Below are 23,263 nucleotides of genomic sequence, written 5' to 3'. Positions count from 1 at the left end.
AATTTGGGCCCATTATATCGTGCAGTATTTTTCTCGGCATTTGAGGCACAAATCTACCGCAATGTGAACGTTCTAAACCAGCGCGTTCCACAGGGACCCACTGGAAAGCTGATTTAAATGGGCATTTATTTACAGCAATTGAACACTGAATTCCTTCCATTTGGCCTATAAATTAATGTAAATGAGATTTAAAAATCATGTTTTATTGTGAATTATTTGTGAATATTATTTGGACATTTAGGCTATTTAAAAATGTTAATCATTTATTAAGAAATGGATAGATGTTTAGATCTAGTAATTGAAGTCTGAAATTAGCTACAATTAGGTAACTAACTAATTATATGCTATAATTTCAGGTCATCCAAGTAAGATTATTTTATATTTGTTTCAGAATGCTTCAATCTATGATAACTGAAAATTTCATTCAGTTCTCTTAATTTTTAAGAAAGTTATGGGCTTTTGACTGTTCACGATCACAACTTTTTGTTATGTCCATAGAAAATCAATAGGGAACAAGATGCTCATTTCCGAGTATGAAAATGGCCATAACTTTTTAAATACTTGAGATATGAAAGTGAATTAGATGTCAAATTAAACTTATTTTTATGCTTTATCTGATGGGATAAATTACAGACTTGATTTTTAAAATCTCAAAATTTTGTGACATTGCTACTAATAGTATGAACATGGAATTTTCCAATTTTATGTAACCACCCACAACCCCCCCCCCCCCCCCCCTGGTTTGACATACCAAAGTGCAACACCTCATACTTGTCAGAGTCCGATTTTATTTTCCATTTCTCGGCTGAACTTCCCAACTAATCTAGACACTGTTGTAAACTTGGAAATCCTTTCTCACTGTCTATTATGCCACCAATTTTCGTGTCATCTGTACATTTACTACCAATGTTAACTATGTTGTCATCCAAGTTTTTAATGCATATAACAAACAGCAGTGGCCTCGGCACAAACCCCTGAAGCACACTAGTCGCAGGCCTCCAATCAGAAAAACAACCCTCCAGAACGGCCCTCTAACTCCTTCCTCCAAGCTAATTTTGAATCCAATTGTCTAGTTCACCTTGCATTCAATGCATTCTGACCTTCCTAACTAGCCTACCATGCCAGACCTGTTAAAGGCCGTGCTAAAGTCCATATTGGTACTGCTTCTCTTGGTAACCGTTTCAAAAAAATCTATCATATTTGCGAAACATGATTTTCCATGTACAAACCCATGCCGAATATTTTTCATCACTCCATGCTTATCCAAATCCTGGCAGCTCCCATCTCTAAAGCTTCCTCCCATAACCTTGCCTGTCAGCTCTATTTCACGTCCTTTTAGCCCTCCTGATTGCCTTCTTAAGTGTATTCCTACACACTCATATACAGATTCACTTGATCCTGTCTCTCTAAATCTGATGTACGTCTCCTTCTTTTCTCTGACCAGTCTCAATATCTCTCATTAACCAGGGTTTCCTAAATTCACCCTAACAGGAACACATTGCCCCTGCACTCTTATTAATTTGCAAGCTTCCTACTCGCCATCAGTTATTTAGAAATAAGCCCTTAAAATGTATAATATTAAAGTCACTCAGAGAAAATAAGTCTTTTTTAAATTTACTTTATACCCAGTCACACATAAACTACAGGAAAAAGTATCCATCCATCATACCTTCTTTCTCCAGGACGCCTGCTTTAGATACCTTCACCCTGGTCCACACTGGTAAATGGGGGGAGATAAAATTCATGTTTCCTCTGCCCCATGAGGTGTTAAAATAAATTATTATTACATTTAATAAAAACCATTTCAAGATCCCATGCAAACTCTTAAGTAAGGACATCCATCCTTCACGATGGTTGCCAACTTTAGTCAGATGTCTGAAGTTTTCTGCCATCACTTAGTGAACAATTTATGAACTCCACTTACGAGAAGTTTCAAATATGTTTATGTATCAACCTTGGGGTTAACTTCCTAGTAAATGAAACAGACAGTGTCCATCATAATACCTGAATCCTCCTGCAGAGTTGGCAACCTCTACCTTCAGTCAGAACAACAAAGATGGCCGCCGAGCTGGAGGCCGTGTTTCCTATTACGTATCCGAGTGATCTCCGCTTGCCCTCATTTTTGGTTCCGGTGTGGTTATAGACTGACATTCCCTTTTATTTACAAGCTGGAGGGACGGTATCGGTGGGAATAAGAGCGGCAGAAGCACAAATTAAACCGGCCGCAGCTGATCAGAATCAGACATTGCGTTGTTGGAAGCGCTGACGACAGCCGCGGGACGGGACGGGACGGGACGGGACAGCGGCGCGAGAGGGAGAGGAGGCAGCGCGAGGGCCCGGCCGTTGGTCGCTGAGGGCCCGGCCGTTGGTCGCGGAGGATGAGGCCGCGCGCTAGCGATGCTCGTGCCCCGTGAGATGGAGCCCAAGACGCAGCTGCAGCTCGTCATCCGCATCAAGGTGGCGAGCGGCGACCTGGACTGGAGCATCCCGCCCGGCTCCCAGCTCCTCTTCAGAGACGTGCTGGTAGGTGGGGGTAGGAGAGGGAGTGACCACCGGCTCCTGCTGGGGTGGAGTGGTGGACCATTGGCCCCTACTGGGAAGTGGAGGACCACTGGTCTCTGATGGTGGGAGCTGGACTGCTGACCCATGATTGTGGGTGGAGGACCACTGGTCCCTGACAGGGGGTGCAGTGAACTGCTGGTCTCTCTGATGGGGAGTGGAGGACACTGCCTCCTGATGCGGGGAGCGTTGGACCTTCTGGCTCCTGCTGTCCCCTGTTGGGCAGCGTTGGACCTTCTGGCTCCTGCTGTCCCCTGTTGGGCAGCGTTGAACGTCTCGCCCATGATTGTGGGTGGTGGACCGCTGGTTCCTGATGGTAGGCGGTGAGCTTCTGACCCCTGTTGAGGAATGGTTAATTGTTGATCCCTGTTGGGGGAGTGGGGGACCGCTGGCCCTTGTTGGGGAGCGGTGAACTGTTGGCCCCTGATGGTGGGGGGAGCAGTGAACTGCTGGTCCTTGACGGGGAGTGGAGGATCACTGGTCCTTGGTGGGAGGAGCAGTGAACTGCTGGCCCCTGATGGTGGGTAGTGAATTGCAGGCCCCTTGATGATGGGAGCTGCTGTTGGCTCCTGCTGGGGGGGGAGTGATGGACCGCTGGTCCTTGATGGGGAGCAGTGTACCACTGACCCCTGATAGGGAGTGGAGGACCGCTGACGCTTGATACTGTGCGATGGACCACTGGCCCTTTTTATTAATATATCATAAATAATTGATACAAAATAATATTTACAAACCAAGGCCGTTGTAACACGCCCACCACCATAATACCAAATCACCAGTTTATCTAAGACTCTACATTTTCAAATACTATAATACAATTCTTATTGAGGATTCATTCCTCCCCCACCCCACGGCACCAAACGGTCCCGGAAATCCCCCAAGGTGCCCGTGGTCAGCGCTTAGTCCCTCTCTATTACCATCCAGGCACGGACGTAACCCCGGAAAAGGGCCTCGGGCGGAACCCTCTTCCGCATGGCGCCACGACTCGTGGATGACCAGCTTGGCCAGGTCTAGGAGCAACCCAACCTGAAGAAGGGTTTCGGCCCGAAACGTTGCCTATCTCCTTCGCTCCATAGATGCTGCTGCACCCGCTGAGTTTCTCCAGCATTTTTGTGTACCAACCAAGACATCTTCAGCTCTACCCTCTCCCCTACGCACAGGGTGTCCAAAGATGAGGATGGTCGGTGTGAAGTGCAGCCAGAAGGCCAGGAGCAACCCCTTTAGATGTTGGAACAGGGGCTGCAACCTCACACACTCCATGTAGACGTGGAACACAGACTCGTCCAGTCTGCAAAGGTTGCAGGCTGGTAGCGAGTTTGTGAACCGGGAGAGAAACAGGTTGCATGGGACTCCTTGGTGTCGTACCCTCCACCCCAGGGAGCGGAGGACCATTGGCCCCTGATGTGGAGTGGAGGACCGCTGCACTTTGATGGGGAGTGGAGGACTGCTGGTCTATGATTTATTATTAATATGCTCTAATTTCTATATTGAGATTTATTTCCATTGCTCCCCATGGGTACAGCAGCTTTTTGCTCTGCCTATAACCATATAAACCATATAACAATTACAGCACGGAAACAGGCCATCTCGGCCCTACAAGTCCGTGCCGAACAACTTTTTTCCCTTAGTCCCACCTGCCTGCACTCATACCATAACCCTCCATTCCCTTCTCATCCATATGCCTATCCAATTTATTTTTAAATGATACCAACGAACCTGTCGCCACCACTTCCACTGGAAGCTCATTCCACACCGCTACCACTCTCTGAGTAAAGAAGTTCCCCCTCATGTTACCCCTAAACCTCTGTCCCTTAATTCTGAAGTCATGTCCTCTTGTTTGAATCTTCCCTATTCTCAAAGGGAAAAGCTTGATCACATCAACTCTGTCTATCCCTCTCATCATTTTAAAGACCTCTATCAAGTCCCCCCCTTAACCTTCTGCGCTCCAGAGAATAAAGACCTAACTTATTCAACCTATCTCTGTAACTTAGTTGTTGAAACCCAGGCAACATTCTAGTAAATCTCCTCTGTACTCTCTCTATTTTGTTGACATCCTTCCTATAATTGGGCGACCAAAATTGTACACCATACTTCAGATTTGGTCTCACCAATGCCTTGTACAATTTTAACATTACGTCCCAGCTTCTATACTCAATGCTCTGATTTATAAAGGCTAGCATACCAAAAGCTTTCTTTACCACCCTATCTATATGAGATTCCACCTTCAAGGAACTATGCACAGTTATTCCCAGATCCCTCTGTTCAACTGTATTCTTCAATTCCCTACCATTTATCATGTACGTCCTATTTTGATTTGTCCTGCCAAGGTGTAACACCTCACATTTATCAGCATTAAACTCCATCTGCCATCTTTCAGCCCATTTTTCCAAATGGCCTAAATCACTCTGTAGACTTTGGAAATCCTCTTCATTATCCACAACACCCCCTATCTTGGTATCTGCATACTTACTAATCCAATTTACCACCCCTTCATCCAGATCATTGATGTACATGACAAACAACAAAGGACCCAACACAGATCCCTGAGGCACCCCACTAGTCACCTGCCTCCAACCCGACAAACAGCCATCCACCATTACCCTCTGGCTTCTCCCATTCAGCCACTGCTGAATCCATCTTGCTATTCCTGCATTTATACCCAACAGTTTAACCTTCTTAACCAACCTTCCATGAGGAACCTTGTCAAAGGCCTTACTAAAGTCCATATAGACAACATCCACTGCTTTACCCTCGTCAATTTCCCTAGTAACCTCTTCAAAAAATTCAAGAAGATTAGTCAAACATGACCTTCCAGGCACAAATCCATGTTGACTGTTCCTAATCAGACCCTGTTTATCCAGATGCTTATATATAGTATCTCTAATTATCTTTTCCATTAATTTGCCCACCACTGAAGTCAAACTAACAGGTCTATAATTGCTAGGTTTACTCTTAGAACCATTTTTAAACAATGGAACAACATGCGCAGTACGCCAATCCTCGGGGACTATTCCCGTTTCTAATGACATTTGAAATATTTCTGTCATAGCCCCGGCTATTTCTACACTAACTTCCCTCAATGTCCTAGGGAATATCCTGTCAGGACCTGGAGACTTATTCACTTTTATATTTTTCAAAAGTGTCAGTACTTCTTTTACTTTGAAACTCATAGTATCTATAACTACTCTACTCGTTTCCCTTACCTCACATAATTCAATATCCTTCTCCTTGGTGAATACCGAAGAAAAGAAATTGTTCAATATCTCCCCCATCTCTTTTGGCTCTGCAGATAGCTGCCCACTCTGTTTCTCCAATGGACCAATTTTATCCCTCGTTATCCTTTTGCTATTAATATAGCTGTAGAAACCCTTTGGATTTACTTTCACCTTACTTGCCAAAGCAACCTCATATCTTCTTTTAGCTTTTCTAATTTCTTTCTTAAGATTCTTTTTACATTCCTTATACTCCACAAGCACCTCATTTACTTCATGCTGCCTATAATTATTGTAGATCTCCCTCTTTTTCCGAACAAGATGTCCAATTTCCCTTGAAAACCAGGGCTCTTTCCAATTTTTACTGTTTCCTTTCAACCGAACAGGAACATAAAGATTCTGTACTCTTAAAATTTCCCCTTTAAATGTCCACCATTTCTCTTCTACATCTTTCCCATAAAACAAAATGTCCCAGTCCACTCCTTTTAAATCATCTCGCATCTCATCAAAGTTAGCCTTTCTCCAATCAAAAATCTCAACCCTAGGTCCAGTTCCGACCTTCTCCATAATTATATTGAAACTAATGGTATTGTGATCACTGGACCCAAAGTGCTCCCCAACGCATACCTCCGCCACCTGTCCCGTCTCATTTCCTAACAGGAGGTCCAGCACTGCCCCTCCTCTAGTAGGTACCTCTATGTATTGCTGCAAAAAATTATCCTGCACACATTTTACAAACTCCAAACCATCCAGCCCATTTACAGAATGTGTTTCCCAGTCTATGTGTGGAAAGTTGAAATCTCCCACAATCACTACCTTGTGCTTACTACTAATATCTGCTATCTCCTTACATATTTGCTCTTCCAATTCTCGTTCCCCATTTGGCAGTCTATAATACACCCCTATAAGTGTTGCTACACCTTTCCCACTTCTCAGTTCCACCCAAATAGCCTCCCTAGATGAGCCCTCCAATCTATCCCGCCAAAGCACTGCTGTAATATCTTCCCTGACTAGCAATGCAACACCTCCACCTCTTGCCCCTCCAATTCTATCACACCTGAAGCAACGAAATCCTGGAATATTTAGTTTCCAATCACAGCCCTCCTGCAACCATGTTTCACTGATCGCCACAACATCATACTTCCAGGTGTCTATCCAGACTCTAAGCTCATCCACCTTTCTTACAATGCTCCTAGCATTAAAATATGCACATTTAAGAAACCCCCTGTCTCTTCTTCTCTGTTTATTTCCTTTTTTTTCTTTCTCCTCTTGTGTCCGAGTGCTTCCCTTTTCTGCTTCCTGCCTCCCATTCTGTCTACTAGCTTTCTCTATTTGGGTCCCTCGCCCCAACCATTCTAGTTTAAAGTCTCCCCAGTGACCTTTGCTGGAAGATTTTTTTAATTTACCAATATATTGATCATAAATCTTAAGCATTAGCACTATCATTTTATCCACTAGCCTGACCTCTTGAGTAATAATAACAGCTGACTTTATTATGCTTTTTATCAAAATTATTTTGATTTACGTTTTACAGTATGTAATATTTCAAATGTCTCATGAATTGGGCCATTCAGCCAATTAAGTCAATGCTAAATTTCAAAGCAATCCCACCAATCTCATTCCTACATTTATTTCCCACTAACCTTTTGTATCTCACATGCCTACCAACACCTGATCCTCCTAGATATCACCTGGACAAGGGACAATCTACAACAACTAATTAGTCTACAAACCAGCATATCTTTGTCATGTGAGAAGAAGTGGAGCATCTGGGGGACACTCAAGCAGATACTGTGAGCATGCAAATTCCACACCGACAGTACTCAATCTCTCGATTGAAACGGGACCCTCATGTTGTGATACAACAGTACATGCAGTTTAACTCGTGCGATTAAAAAATCAAATTTGGACAATACCAATAAAAAATAATTTCCTTTTTTGGGTTCAAAACTAATTTGTTTTTCTAAATGCATAAATCCAGAAATAATGTATTACCACAAGAAACCAATTCTCAGAATAGCTATTAAAATATGAATATTTTATTTAAAATAAAATGCTCTGAAAGTATTGGCTCTTTAAATAGTTTCAAGAATAATATTGGCTCCAGCAAAGCTGCTTTTATTAAAAATCTCAGGTGAAAATCTCATTCAGGTTTGGTAGCACATCCTGGCGAGAGAAATCCTTTTACTGATGTGGGGTTAAAACCTGATAGCAAAAGCTCAATGAGACTAATTTATGATTGCCTTGGATCTAGTCGTACATCAGAATAGCTGACTGTTCCAAAAGTACACTGGCACCATCTTTCTCCACTACATCGATGACAGCATCGTGGCTGACTCCTGCACCCATGCAGGATTAGTTTAATTTAGAGTTACAGTGTGGAAACGGGCCCTTCGGCCCACCGAGACCGCACTGACCAGCAATCTCCGCACATTAACACTACCCTACACACACTGGGGACAATTTTACATTTATACTAAGCCAATTAACTAACAAAGTTGTACGTCTTTGGAGTGTGGGAGGAAACCAAAGATTTCGGTGAAAACCCACGCAGGTCACGGAGAGAACGCACAATCACCGTACAGACAAGTACACATAGTCAGGATCGAACCCAAGTGTCTGTCGCTGCTCAGCAGTAGCTCAACTGCTATGCCATTGCACTGCGACCTTCCACCTTGCCCTCAAATTCGCTTAGGCTATCCCTGACACCTCACCCTTTTCTTGATTTCTCTGTCAGACAGGGGACAGGCTATTGACTGACCTACTACAATCCCACTAATTCCTACAGTTATAAGTACTATATCTCCTCCCAGTTATGTTAACGCTATCCCCCCCCCCCACCCCCGCCAGAACAAAGATAGAGTTTCCGTGGTCCTTACCGTTTACCCACCAACCTCCGCATACACGACATAATTCTTTGGCATTTCTGTCACCTTCAACGTGATCTCACCACCGACCAGATCTTCCAATCTCCACCCCTTTCCACCTTCCGCAGAGACCGTTCCCTCTGCATATACTTGATTCACCCATTTTTGCGCACCACCCTACCCCTCCTCCCTCGTATTCATCCAGGAACCCCATCAGTCCTTCTAGACATACACTAACCTCATCTACACTAACATCTACACTAACATCCTCTAACCTCATCTACTGCATCCAGTGTTCCCAAAGTGGCCTTTATATCAGCAAAGTCAAGTGTAGACTTGGCGACTGAACACTTGCACTCGGTCCGCAAAGGTCTACTGGATCTCCCGGTTGCTAACCATTTTAACACTCCTTCCCATATTAATCTTTCTGTTCTGGGCCTTGTCCATTGCCAGAGTGAGGCCACATGCAAACTGGAGAAACAGCACCTCGTATTCTGCTTGTGTAGCTTACAACCCAATGGTATGAAAATTTAATTCACCAATTTATCTACCCTAAAGACCTTCCTCACCCACTTTCCTTCCTTGTGCCCCATTCGGACCAGCACCCATTTCTGCTCTCCCAACCACAATTTTCTGAAGAAGGGTCCCTTCCTGAAATGTCACATCCATGTTCGCCATAGATAGACATAAAATGCTGGAGTAACTCAGCAGGAGACAGGCAGCATCTTTGGAGAGAATGAATGGGTGACGTTTCGGATCAAGAGCCTTCTTCAGACTAGTCAGGAAATTGTGACATCAGCTAAGTCTAGGCTGACTCATTGAAAGAGTTCAACTAAACGATCGCCTAGTCTACGTTTTGTCCCGCCGATGTATAAGAGTCCACATCTTGAACAACGGATACAGTAGATGAGGTTGGAGGAGATGTAAGTGAGCCTCTGTCTAACCTGAAAGGACTGTTGGGGTCCCTGGACAGAGTCGAGAGGAGGTATAGGGACAGGTGTTGCACCTCGCGGTCGGGGAGGGGATGGTTTGGGTGGGAAGGGTTGAGTTAAGTAGGGAGTTGTGGAGGGAAAGGTCTCTGCGGAAGGCTAAAAGGGTGGAGATGAGAAGATGTGACCCGTTGGAGATGGCGAAAATGTTGGATTATGTGTTGTATGCGATGGCTGATGGGGTGAAAGGTAAGGACGCGGGGGAATCTGTCCCTGTTACGACTAGGGGGAAGATGTTACGTGACCAGCTGAGTTACTCCAGCAGTTTGTTTGTTTTTTATTCCAATATACTCATGATTCTACAAATGTCAGAAGCACTATCAATGTATTATAAGCTTTGTAATTGCATTGTCTTGCTCAACTACGCACCTCTTAATTAAAGAGTGATGTATCTATCGTTTGCTGATATTTTTGATCATCATTAACATATTGATAATCTTTTATTCTCAAAAGCCCCATCTTTCTTTAAGTTATTTTTGTTTTTATTGGTATTTGTGGAAATATTTTGCTTCTTTTTACTTTTTTTGTAAATGTGGCCTATTCTTTCTCACCTGTTTTAATTTCTCGTTTAACAATGTTCTTTAATCTTCAGCATTCTAGCTTATCATATGGTTCAATTTTAATCATGAGGCCTTTTTTATTTATCCTCAGTTTATTAAATAAAATCCTTTTTAATAGAATAAACATCTTGCACTTTATTTATATAGATCTCATTGTATCTCTGTGATAATTTCTATCCTACATCTTTGAGTTTGCTACACATCTTCCTTGAATTCTCCCTGATCCAATCTCTCTTCCATTTTCTAAGCAAATTTTATTTATTTATTAAAATGCACTGTAGTTGAGTATGTGACCGCTCCCAATAGACATATGATCAGAGGGACATGGAGACTGTCCACACCAACATTGGTCATCTGTTCACACTGATTCTATGTTATTCCACTTTCTCATCCACTCCTTGGGGGCAATTTTGCATAAGTTAATTAATCAAGCCCACACATTTTGGGGATTTGGGAGGAAACTCACATGGTCGCAAGGAGAACATGCAAACTCCACACAAACAGCACCTGAAGTCAGGATCAATCTCAGCTCTCTATTGCTGTGAGACAGCATCTCTGCCAGCTGTGGCACTGTTAGAAGGAAATTGTTTGCATTGCATTGTAGCTATGGATTGGAATTTATCGCCTTTGTGGAATGTGGGTTTAAGTTTGTGATTCTTGTGACTCTTCTGCAGTCTCTCAGGAACAGTTACAACATTTAAGAGATATTTGGACAAACACATGGGGGGAGTAGTATAGATAGGCATTATGCCATAGGCTGAAGTACTTTTAGCCTTCATTACTTCTACATATCCACTATCTTATTTGTGAATAGGCGACTTTTAATTTTGTTGCGGAGTGACTGAGCTATAATTTTATTATCTCTTTGATAATTCTACAGCTGGAGAAATGGGGTGAATATGAAGGATCTTTCAGATCCTTTTAAGAGTTTAAATAAGTTCCATTTAGAACCTTGAGAATCACACTTAACAAGTATTTATTTGATCAATGTGAACATGCAAGGAAAAATCTTCAATTGGAGTCATTTGGATTCTTAGGAAACAATGATATTTTTTACACATAATATACATATGCAAAGAATTATCGACAATAAACTGATGGTGGTGTTTCCACACAAGTATTACTTGTGGATGGATGTCCACCTCATCTATCCCACGTGTTTGGTGATAATCCAAACTTAAGTTCTTCTAACTGATGGTTCCCTATCAGTTTTCCTACTATCGTATCTATGATTTCTTAAGATAATACTCAATTTATCCTTACGTCATCTCTAGCTCTGGTTCTTAATGTTCTAATGGAGTGGACATGCCAAGACTGATGAACTGTTGAATTTCTTGTTTTTGTCAAGTATGTCGTCATACTTTTGGGTAGCGTACATTCAAAGTGATTTAATAGTATACATTTTAGCCTGCAGGTTATACAGTTGGTGATCTTACACTCTCAGATAAGACTAGGCAGACTCAACGAACATTGAATAACAAAATTAGAATTTGGCAGTTAGGTTTAGTATGTTTCCAAAGTCTACCTTCCTACTTAACTATACCTAAGAATTAAACCCAACACCAACACAAGCCTCTGAACTCCAGTGTCATTCTAATGAATGTGTCTGCAATGTATGTACTTTAAGGCTAGTATAGCTCACCTGGAATGTGATCCCCAAGACTAAACACAGTACTCGACTAAGATTTTAATTTTAGAGATACAGCAGGAAATGGGCTCTACCACTGTGCCATACACTGTACAGATCCCTGCAATGAAGCGTAATTTCCTCACATTTGTATTGTGATAAAAGCCAATATTCCATTAGCTTTTTAATTGCTTTTTGTACCTGGTCTGCTGGCTTTTAACGATTTGTGTATTTGGTTTCCAAAATTTCTCTGCTCTCTTGCAGTTCTAAGTTTCTCATCATTAAGATGTGTTTTATCTTTCCTGGGTTCAAGATGGATAAACACATGGTCGAGCATATTGAATTGATTGCCGTATATTTAATGAATGGGAAAAAATGGTTATTTGTAAAACCTCCTGCTCTTATTTGCATTAGCAACCGTTTCTCTTTACATTGTCAAATGGAAATGAGAAAATATGATCAACAGAGGCTTCATCAAAGGTATTATTTAAAAAAAATGAAGATTCAGAGAACACATCAGTCCATCCCAAACTCCTTCCCATTGTGTCCAGTCTGTTTTCCCTTTCTTCTTGTTGATTTGCAATGAATCAAAATATGACTTTTCTCATAATCTCGGTGTATTAACCATAAATCTCTTCCGGTGAGATGCAGCTGGTAGACCAGCTGTCTCAGTGCCAGAGACTTAGGCTCAATCCTGACCTCGGGTACTGTCTGTGTGATGTTTACACATTCTCCCCGTGATCGCGTGGGTTTCCTCTGGGTGCTCCAGTTTCCTCCCACATCCCGAAGACCTGCAAGTTTGCAGGTTAATTGGCCCACGTGGGATGCTCTTGGGGCAGCTGTGCTTGGCCTGTCCCCTGCTCCTCTGTCTTGCCGATCACCTGAGCCTTCTTCCTGGTCACGATGCACATTCATGGACAATGGATGCAAAAACGTGCCAAATGTTGCCCTCATCCTGATGGCTACCTTTGTGTGTGGCTGCATCAGGCTGTGTGTTGAGCCAAGAACGTGGATACCAAGTGTCATTACCTGTCCCCAGTTTTACAGTGGATTGCTGGCAACTCTGCCATGCAATGTGCCAGTCAGCTGAACACTGCAGCACCGCCTGTACGCTGGAAAAGTTCTTCCAGACCAATACGTTCGATCACAAGTCTATTAGGCAGGGTTCAGCACAGAAAATCTCCCGGACAAGCTCAGTAGATCCTGTGGTGTGGTTCCCTCAGCAGAATGCCCAGTTTGTCTGGGAAAATGCCCCATCGCCTGAACTCACCAGCAAGCAATAAAATAAAATCTCGCTTGGCTAGTGATAAGATGGGCCCTCCCAGTCAGATCCTTCCTTTACCGTCGGAATCTTACCACTGACGCAGCCGCCCCTAGAGTAGCATGCCACAGAGAGATGATTGCCTGCCTCTTTGCAGAGTGTGGATTTGTGAAGAGGGTCTGAAAAATGATGCAAATGTTCATGTTGCGTTTCATCCCGAACAGCCCCGTAACACTGATTTACGAGCTGTTCGCAAAGACATTTTGGAGACAATCATCAAGTGCTGCTGGATCATCAACTTGTTAAAAGACGCTCTTTGATCTGCCCAAAACCTGTTGGTCTCCCAGCATGGGATGTCCATCAGGGAATGTTGTAGACCGGCCCATTCCAAACTGCAGGAGGAGATGAGGAGGTATGCACTGAAGCTTGGTGCAGTCAATGCCAAGGCTCTGTGAAGGAGGACCACTGTCTAGGGTCGTTGCACTGCTGAACATTGAGGGCCCGAGTCTGGTGGGGACTCCCCACAAAGAAGGGAAGGGATATCACCCCAGGGGGCCACTTGAGTGGCAAGGGTATTTGTCTAAAGATGGCTGTTAACACTACTGAATATGACGCAACTAAATGTATTGACAATGAGAATGTTTGAAACTTTTTTTTTACACTTTTAATTCTGTATGCATTTTAAATTCTGAATGAAGTTTATTTTTGGTATAAAAACATTGTTATTTTGTGCGTGTGTGAGAAAGAGCAAGCACTGCATGCACACGCATATGCACACTTTGTTTTGATGCTATTATATTTTTGATTACTTGTGTAAATACAGTACAAAGCAGAACCTTCTCATTGCTGGTGAAGGCAGAGTCTAGTTAGAAGATTGGTTTGTTAATCAGCACTTTCTTCAAATGAGGATATTGAGAAAAATATTTTGGGAGGGAATTACTGCAGCATAATTGAATAGTATGTTATGTCTATTGGCTTTTAAGATATCATGTTTTGCATAATGTTTTGCATAAAGATTATAACTTTGGGATCCATTGCTATCTTTTTGTGTGTCACCCTGGTAAATTGTATGCTCCACCAAGTTAGCAGTATGTTGATATTCTAGTTTTCGGTTGTATTGAAGTCCTGAGGCATGATTCTGCAGGGTGCTCAGCTGTTGTCCAATATGTTAGCAAATGGAATTAACCCTGAATGTGATATGACATCTTAGGGCAGCTGAGCCCCAATTGGGAGAAGTCCCAGAACTGTAATGATAAACCATTATGCAGCAGTCACTGTCAAATTTTTAATAATTTTCTTGTATTATTTATCTTTGTTGAGATTTAAATCAATGGTAAAAGGGAGGAGGAAATAAAAACAGCATGGCTTTGTTTTAGTTGTTGATCATATTGTATCGGTTAAACAGTGTTGATGTTGTTCAGAAGAACTAAAAAGTTCTTCAATTTGTTTTAAATTATGTGTCACAATTTGCAGCCATAATTTGCTCAAAAGCGTTGTCTTTGAGAGAGAGAGGGAGAGAGACCAAAGAAATATTTTTAATATGGGAAAACTGACTAAATATTGGAACATAGGTTTACTTGCTGAAAGTGTGCACTTGAAGCTTTCAGAAGTTCAGAAGCTGACTGTCATGAACTCTGTTTATTGCTTTCTGTTTTTGAAAAGTGTCATTACCAAATTTTGATGGTTGGTATGGTTTCGGTGGGCCAAAGAGCCTGTTTCTATGCTGTACCTTTCAATCAAAAAAATGCTAATGAAGAATGTTAAGTTCCAGAAAGCAATGCAGAAACCTACGTACAATTATGTCAATGTATCCCTCGGGTTTCTTGTAGATTGATTACTTTTATTCCTTGTTTTTAGGATGTTATTGGTCAAGTGTTACCAGACACGACGACAACAGCATTTGAGTGTAAGTTTTTTTTCATTGATTTGTTCTATATTAAATACAATGTCCAATTAACAGAGACCTATTTGTTAGTATCTACATTTTATTAACCATGCATTTTGTGTGCTTAAAATGAATATTAATTTGGAGAAATGTACATGGATGAAAGTTTTATTATCTAGAGTTATAATATTTGGCTTGGCCTGTAGTCAATTGTTGATTGGTGCAGTAAATTATTTCAATGCAAGTTTGAAAGTTTGAGGATTAGAGTTTCTGCATTTTTCGGCACCTGGTGACTATCAAATTCACTATTTGGAGGAAACTTTAAGTCTAGATTCGGACGTTTGAATTATTGCATCGGGTGCGAGGCAGGCATGAAAGGAGAAGCTTGAATATTTAAATAAATGCAAACCTATCTTTATTCAAATATTATCTTCACAGCAAAGTCGATTGTAACACCCTATTTATCCTGTAACATGTTTTTTTTGTCACAGATTTGTGATTTTTACTCATGCTTGCTGCTTAGCTATCTACTAAATGCTCGCTTAAACTAATCTCCTGAGGACAACTTCTTCAATGAAATTTAACAACTTTTTAAAAAAGAATTAAATATTTTTAAAATGAAGTTAAAATACATAAATCCTGGAAAATACTGAAAAACAATTAAAAGCATTTAAATAAATTAAATTGTAAATTATGTAATCACCATTCTGCTTTGATTAAGTTGACATACCTATATCAAACTCGGCTCAATGGTGCCACATTCCCTATTAGAACAGCTGAGTAACTGCAGGAAGTCCACTCTCTACTGTTTGGCACCACATCAGAGTGTGCTTAGATTAATAGTAAAGTCCGAACTTCCTCATGGTTACAAATAAAATGCTGCAAGCTGCATAAAAATTGCTGTGGTTCGTACAGAATTTTCAGGCCTATTTTCTTGGAACAGCAACTTCTTCCTTCGTTTAGGTGACTGTTTTTACCGAACACATGCGCCTGGTTTGCCAGAGCTTGCTGGATCTCCTGGTTGCTAATCTATTTCATTCCCCTCCCATTCCAACCTCTCCTGGGCCTCCTCCTTTGCAGAGCATGGCCACGTGCAAGCTGGAAGAATAACACTCGTATTCCCTTTGGGTAGCTCACAGCTCAACAATATATGACTTGTAATATTGACCTCTAATTTTTAGGTAACTAACCAACAAACAATTCCCCCCCCCCCCCCCCACCCTACACCCCCCTCATTTCTTATCTTCCACTGTCCTATTCCCCTTTTCCTCTTTTCCCCATCCCTTTTCACCGCTACCTCCATCCATTTATCTGGCTTCACATTGCACGCCTTATCTCACAGCTTTTTTGTCTTTTCATCTCTGGCTTTTGTCCACCCATTTGCCAAACAAAAAAAAACCCTCTCACTGATATCAATTGCTATGTCCCAACCATACATCTTTTCCTGCTTTCTTCCTATAATAATCAGTCTGAAGAAGGGTCTTAACCCAAAACATGACTTGTACATGTTCTCCAGAGATGCTGCCTAACCTGCTGAGTAGGAGAGTCTAGGATCAGACGTCATAGCCTCAGAATTAAAGGATGTTCCTTTAGGAAGGAGATGAGGAGGAATTTCTTTAGTCATCGGTTCCACTAGGGGCGCTGCACCGAAGGACCCAGAGCAGGCGGCGCTGACTACAGCATCGCAGAGTCCCTGGGGCCCTTTGCCGAAGGCCGCCAGTGTGAATCTCCGCCCGGCGGAGCCTGGGGACGTCGTGAGCCGCGGACTCCGGTGGGAAGCGGCTGATTCGGAGGTTCAAGCCCGCTGAGGTTGGCCTCCAGTCCCAACGTCGGAGTTCCAACATCCCGGCGAGCGGGCCTGAGCGGCGGGCTGCCCGTAGCGGCGACTGCGGAGGGCTCCGGAGGCCCCGACCACGGGTGAACATCGAGGGAGAGACTGACTTTGGTGCCTTCCCTCACAGTGGGAAACTTTTGATTCTGCTGTGTGGGATGTTTTATGTTGAACTCTATTGTGTGTTGTGTTCTTTATTTTATTGTATTGTATTGTTATCTGTTTTGCACTCCATTGCTCTATTTAATATGTTGCATTGTCCAACTAAATCATAATTGTATTTTGTTTTTTTTTTAAGATGAAGATGAAGATGGGGATCGAATCACAGTGCGCAGTGATGAAGAAATGAAAGCCATGTTATCATATGTAGGTACATTTATGAATTTTGTACTGCCTCCAAACTAAGTGGTATTTCCATCTTGAGAATCTGTCAAATTTTAGATTTGTTATTTATAAGTACAATGATTCAATGAACTTTTATGAAGTGCAGTGCCCTCCATAATGTTTGGGACAAAGACCCATCATTTATTCATTTGCCTCTGTACTCCACAATTTGAGATTTGTAATAGAAAAAAATTGTGTGTGGTTAAAGTGCATATTGTCAGATTATATATAAGCGTATTTTTATACATTATGCTTTCGCCATGTGGAAATTACAGCTTATACATAGTTCCCCCCCCCCCCCCCAATTCAGGGCACCATAATGTTTCAGACACATGGCTTCACAGGCGTTTGTAATTGCTCAGGTGTGTTTAATTGTCTCCTCAATGCAGGAATAAGAGAGCTCTCAGCACCTGGTTTCTCATCCAGTCTCTCCATCACCTTTGGAAACTTTTATTGCTGTTTATCAACATGAGGACCAAAGTTATGCCAATGAAAGTCAAAGAAGCCATTATGAGACTGAGAAACAAGAATAAAACTGTTAGAGACATCAGCCAATCCTTAGGCTTAACAAAATCAACTGTTTGCAACATAATTAAGAAGAAAGAGAGCACTGGTAAGCTTACTAATCGCAAAGAGACTGACAGGCCAAGGAAGACCTCCACTGCTGATAACAGAAGAATTCTCTCTATAATAAAGTAAAAAACTCAAACACCTGTCCGACAGATCAGAAACACTCTTCAGGAGGTGTGGATTTGTCAATGACCAATGTCCGCAGAAGACTTCTTGAACAGAAATACAGAGGCCACACTGCAAGATGCAAACCACTGGTTAGCCGCAAAAATAGGATGGTCGGGTTACAGTTTGCAAGAAGTAATTAAAAGAGCAACCACAGTTCTGGTAAAAGGTCTTGTGTACAGATGAGACTAAGATTAATTTATATCAGAGTGATGGCAAGAGCAAAGTATGGAAGAGAGAAGGAACTACCCAAGATCCAAAGCTTACCACCTTATCTGTGAAACACGGTGGTTGGGGTGTTATGGCCTGGGCATGTATGGCTGCTGAAGGTACTGGCCCACTTATCTTCATTGATGATACAACTGCTGATGGTAGTAGCATAATGAATTCTGAAGTGTATAGACACATCCTATCTGCTCAAGTTCAAACAAATGCCTCAAAACTCATTGGCTGGCAGTTCTTTCTACAACAAGCCAATGATCCCAAACATACTGCTCAAGCAACAAAAGAGTGTTTCAAAGCCAAAAAATTGGCAATTCTTGAGTGGCCATCAATCACCTGATCTGGACCCAATTGAGCATGAGGAGAAAGCTGAAGGGGACTAGCCGCCAAAACAAGCATAAGCTAAAGATGGCTGCAATATAGGCTTGGCAGAGCAGTACCAGAGAAGACATCCAGCAACTGGTGATGTCCATGAATCGCAGCCTTCAAGCTGTCATTGCATGCAAAGCAGGGGCGGAAATCCTGGGGGGGGGGGGACAGGTGGGACACGCCCCCCCTGTTTTGAGAGGTGGGAGCAGTCTCCCCGCCCCCCATTTTTTTGTAATCCGGATTTTAAAACTCGGTGAAATCTCCGCTTTCCGCGAGACAGTGGGGGTGAGACTGCTGATCGAGGGCGCCGTTTGGACGAGAGACGTCGGTCAGCAGGCAATGGGGGCGGGACATGATAATTCAGCGCGGTGATTGGAGGAAGGAGACGTGCCAAAACACTCTCGGCACAGACCTGCGCCTCATCCGCAGCCAGGATCGATCCCAGCTCTCCGGCATTGTCCCGCCCCCACCCGAGTGCCCCCCCCCCCCCCCTCCCCCCCCGCCCGGGGTTGGCCAGAGAAGTCGGGAGACAGACGGGAGCTGTGCCCCCAGCGCAGAGAAGCAGTGCTAAACCCAGCTCAACTCTGCCTGCCCCGCCAGGTTAACCTACAGCCCTGCCTGGACTTGCGGGAAATATGGCCCAGGTGTACAGCCAGCGCAGAGAAGCTGCGCTGGTGTCCCGTCAGTCCAGGCAGGGCTGTAGGTTAACCTGGCGAGACAGGCAGAGTTGAGCTGCATTTAGCGCTGGATTGAGACTTACATGACATTGCTGTGTCCCAAACATTATAGTGCCCTGAAATCAGGGGACTATGTATAAACACTGCTGTAATTTTCTACATGTTGAAACCAAAATGTATACAAATGGCCTTATTAAAATCTGACAATGTGCACTTTAACCACATATTATTATTTTTTTTTGTATGACAAATCTCAAATTGTGGAGTACAGAGGCAAATAAATGAATGATGGATCTTTGTCCCAAACTTTATCGAGGGCAAAAGTGATTTTTTTGCTTTAATCTTCATAGATATAAAGGTTAAGTGTATCCGCCTATCACTAACCTCTCTTTTCCATCTTTCACTTCCCTGTACAATGTCTAAAGAATGGTCCCGACTGTCCATTCCCTCCACAGATGCTGCCAGACCTGCTGTGTTCCTCCAGCATTTTGTGTTTTGCTCAATGTTATTGTTACCCTGCTAAACATGTGGTCTAATTTAGAATATTTGTTTCAGTCTTCGTTCATTAATTGTTTTCCTCCAAATATTAGGCTTAAAACAATTGCTTTGGTTGAAGTACAGTCTGAATAGGTGTTTTTGATTTTGTTTCCGCAAGCAAGGAAAATTATTATCGTTAATTAATAGGCTAATTCAAATTATATATCTATATTCTAAGACATTATATGCATAGTACCTACTAGACCAAGTGCAGACCCGTTGGGTCTGTTCCCCCAACGTGCGGTTGTGGGGGGGGAGGCGGCATGCAGCGTCACACACACTAACTCCCCCCCCCCCCAGCACTCACGCTAATTACCCCCCTTGATATTATATTAATATTATTAATTTGCTCCTTTTACCCCATAAACACCCTATCTACTGACGCATAGCCCCCAACTTGCAGTCACACCTCGAGAGGGGGGGGGGGGTGGGGGTAGAGAGCAGAGAGTGATGGCAGAGAGGTGAGAGCAGAGAGTGAGGGCAGAGAGAGAAGGGGCAGAGACAGAGAGAGGGGGGGGGGAGAGGAGAGGGGGGGGGGGAGAGGAGAGGGGGGGGGGAAGAGGAAGAGGGGGGGGGGAAAGAGGAGAGGGGGGGAAAGAGGAGAGGGGGGGGAAGAGGAGAGGGGGGGAGAGGATGAGGGGGGGGAGGAGAGGAGAGGGGGGAGGAGAGGGGGGGGGAGAGAGGGAGAGGGGGGGAGAGAGCGCGAGGAGAGAGGAGAGGGGAGAGAGGAGAGGGGGGGAGAGGAAAGGGGGGGGAGAGCAGAGGAGGAGAGGCGAGGAGAGGGAAGGGGTGCAGAGGAGAGGGAGGGGGGGAGGAGAGGAGAGGGAGGGGGGGTGTGGAAAGAGGAGAGGGGGGGGGAGAGGAGAGGGGGGGGGGAGAGAGGAGAGGGGGGGTGGAGAGAGGAGAGGGGGGTGGAGAGAGGAGAGGGGGGGTGGAGAGAGGAGAGGGGGGGTGGAGAGAGGAGAGGGAGGGGGGGGAGAGAGGAGAGAGGGGGGGGGAGAGAGGAGGGGGGAGAGAGGAGCGGGGGGAGAGAGGAGAGGGCGGGGAGAGAGGAGAGGGGGGGGGAGAGGAGAGGGCGGGGAGAGAGGAGAGGGGGGGAGAGAGGAGAGGGGGGGAGAGAGGAGAGGGGGGGGGAGAGGAGAAGGGGGGGGAGAGAGGAGAAGGGGGGGGAGAGAGGAGAAGGGGGGGGAGAGAGGAGAAGGGGGGGGAGAGAGGAGAAGGGGGGGGAGAGAGGAGAAGGGGGGGAGAGAGAGGAGAAGGGGGGGAGAGGAGAGGGGGGGGGAGAGGAGAGGAGAGGGGGGGGGAGAGGAGAGGGGGGGGGGGGAGAGGAGAGGGGGGGGGGAGAGGAGGGGGGGGGAGAGGAGGGGGGGGGGGAGAGGAGAGGGGGGGAGAGAGGAGAGGGGGGGGATGAGAGGACGAGGGGGGGAGAGAGGAGAGGGGGGAGAGAGAGGAGAGGGGGGAGAGAGAGGAGAGGGGGGGGGGAGAGAGGGAGAGGGGGGGGGTGGGAGAGGAGAGGGGGGGGTGGAGAGAGGAGAGGGGGGGGGTGGAGAGAGGAGAGGGGGGGGGGGTGGAGAGAGGAGAGGGGGGGGGGGTGGAGAGAGGAGAGGGGGAGAACCTAAAAAAAACATTTTAGAACCAAAAAAGACACATTCTGCAAGCATTGTAGAATCAAAGAGACACTTTTTGCAAACATTTTAGAACCAATAAACACTTTTTGCAAACATTTTAAAACCAATAGACACATTCTGCAAGCGTTTTAGAACCACTAAGGACACTTACATTTGAGTAGACATATGTTCAGTGTTATTCACAGCTCAGAGAAACGTGACCCTCCAGCTTGCAGACACTGATTGAGGCACACCAATTCCTGGTTTTATAGTCCCTCCCCCCTGCCGCCAGCAGGGGCAGCAGAGAGAATGGGGAATTTTGTAAAATCATTAATATCTCTGTCATTTTTCATCGACGGGAAAAATCCTCGGCACACATACGGCGGAGGGGTGCTCTGAGCAAGGTGGCCAAAAATGACGGCTGTAGGTGGCGGCGTTCTCTCGGAAATCGCAGCACAGATGGCCAAAACCGGTCAAGAACAGACTTTTAGTAATATAGAAGATATATATAGATTATAACGCAGATGGAATCCATTCAGCCCATTGAGTCTCTTCTATCTCTTAGCAGAGAAATCCATCCCCCCCCTTATTTCCCTGTAACCTATTGTCTCTCATGTTCATCAGCTCCCTTTGATTTTCTTGTCACTCATCTGCACACGTGGTATTTTACCTACTAATAACTATTTAACCTACCAGTTTCTGTGGGACATGAGGAAAAACCTGTATGATTGCATGGAGAAAATTCAAACTCAACACAGCCAACACCTGAAGTTAGGACCAAACCTGGGTCACTGGAGCTGTGAAGCAAAAGCACTAATTGTTTTCTTGTTCCTGTACAACGTTTGAAAAGAGTACTCGTAAATGAACCATGAAGCAATTTCCCATATTTGCAAGAATTCAGGCTGTGAATGCAACTGGACTATTACACTGTGGAATGTATGACAATTGCCCACAACCTTGTTTCCAGTTACATTTTCCAACAGAAAAGACTGGGATAGCTGTCAGGATTGAAACTCTTTTAGCTACTCCAGTGCTGCCAAGACATTCCGGTTTACTATAAGAACAAAAGCTGGAATATCATTAGATTATTATGTACTATGTCTTTATCAAGAGCCAATGATAATTTCTGAACAAGATTCAAGTGGTTTGTAGTATAAAAGGTATCAATGTTTAATTTCAGTTCATGGTACACAATCTCTTAAGCCACTGCACAGCAGGAAAAAAAGCATTTCCCACAGCTCTGCATTTTCATTTCAAATATTGACCTATTTTTTAGAATAATGTATTAGACTCTTTTTACACTGTTAATGAAGAAGTATTCTTTACCTCAATACCTTCCTGGGTGCATTAACTTTCAATCTTACTGTTTTACATGGGTGCTATTTAGCATTGTTTCCTTTAGTTTGGGAATCAATCTACTTGTATGCACTGTGAAAGTCATACATAATTTATAACATTTTTATTAATCTGTTTACCTTTGCTGGTACAATGGAATAGTCTCAGTATCTTAGATTACTCGTCATTATAGTTTTACACTGTTAGCAAAGTCCAGCAATAGCTTTGTACTTCTCATGCATTTAAAATATCACTAGACCTTAGATTGGATAGATGTAATAGTTTTTATGGATTGTTCAGTAACACAAATTCAGATACATTACTAGATTTACAATGTGACATAATTATAGATGTGCGATGTTATTCAATGTAATAGTTACCAAAAGAAATGACAATAGGGAATGGGTTTCGCATTAACATTCGTAATATGGAATGTCAAAAGAGTGAGCTGTGTCATACCTAGTCATTAGTAATGTTGCAAACAAACCAGCGTGGCATGGGCCTTGAAGGCAGTGATGCCTTGTTTTATCAAAGTTTTTATTATCTGTAATATACAATAATTCAACACACTACACATAATATCTGAAAATCTAAATTTTGGAAACG

At 43.7% G+C, this 23,263-nt stretch overlaps 1 protein-coding gene across 4 annotated transcripts in view; it reads left to right on the top strand.

The window, feature by feature from the left end:
• The first annotated feature begins 2,331 nt into the window (after window positions 1–2,331).
• Window positions 2,332–23,263, top strand: part of map2k5 (mitogen-activated protein kinase kinase 5) — a 235,402-nt gene continuing 214,470 nt past the window's right edge. For all 4 annotated transcript variants that reach the window (XM_033050038.1, XM_033050037.1, XM_033050039.1 and 1 more), the window contains exons 1-3: window positions 2,332–2,523; window positions 14,933–14,981; window positions 17,090–17,157. In XM_033050038.1, coding sequence (XP_032905929.1) covers window positions 2,398–2,523; window positions 14,933–14,981; window positions 17,090–17,157 — 243 coding nt within the window. In that variant the 5' untranslated portion in view covers window positions 2,332–2,397. The remainder of the gene's footprint in view (window positions 2,524–14,932; window positions 14,982–17,089; window positions 17,158–23,263) is intronic.

The sequence above is a fragment of the Amblyraja radiata genome, chromosome 34, assembly GCF_010909765.2.
Source record: "Amblyraja radiata isolate CabotCenter1 chromosome 34, sAmbRad1.1.pri, whole genome shotgun sequence".
Taxonomy (NCBI): Eukaryota; Metazoa; Chordata; class Chondrichthyes; order Rajiformes; family Rajidae; genus Amblyraja; species Amblyraja radiata.
This window is presented reverse-complemented; position numbering and strand designations above follow the sequence as displayed.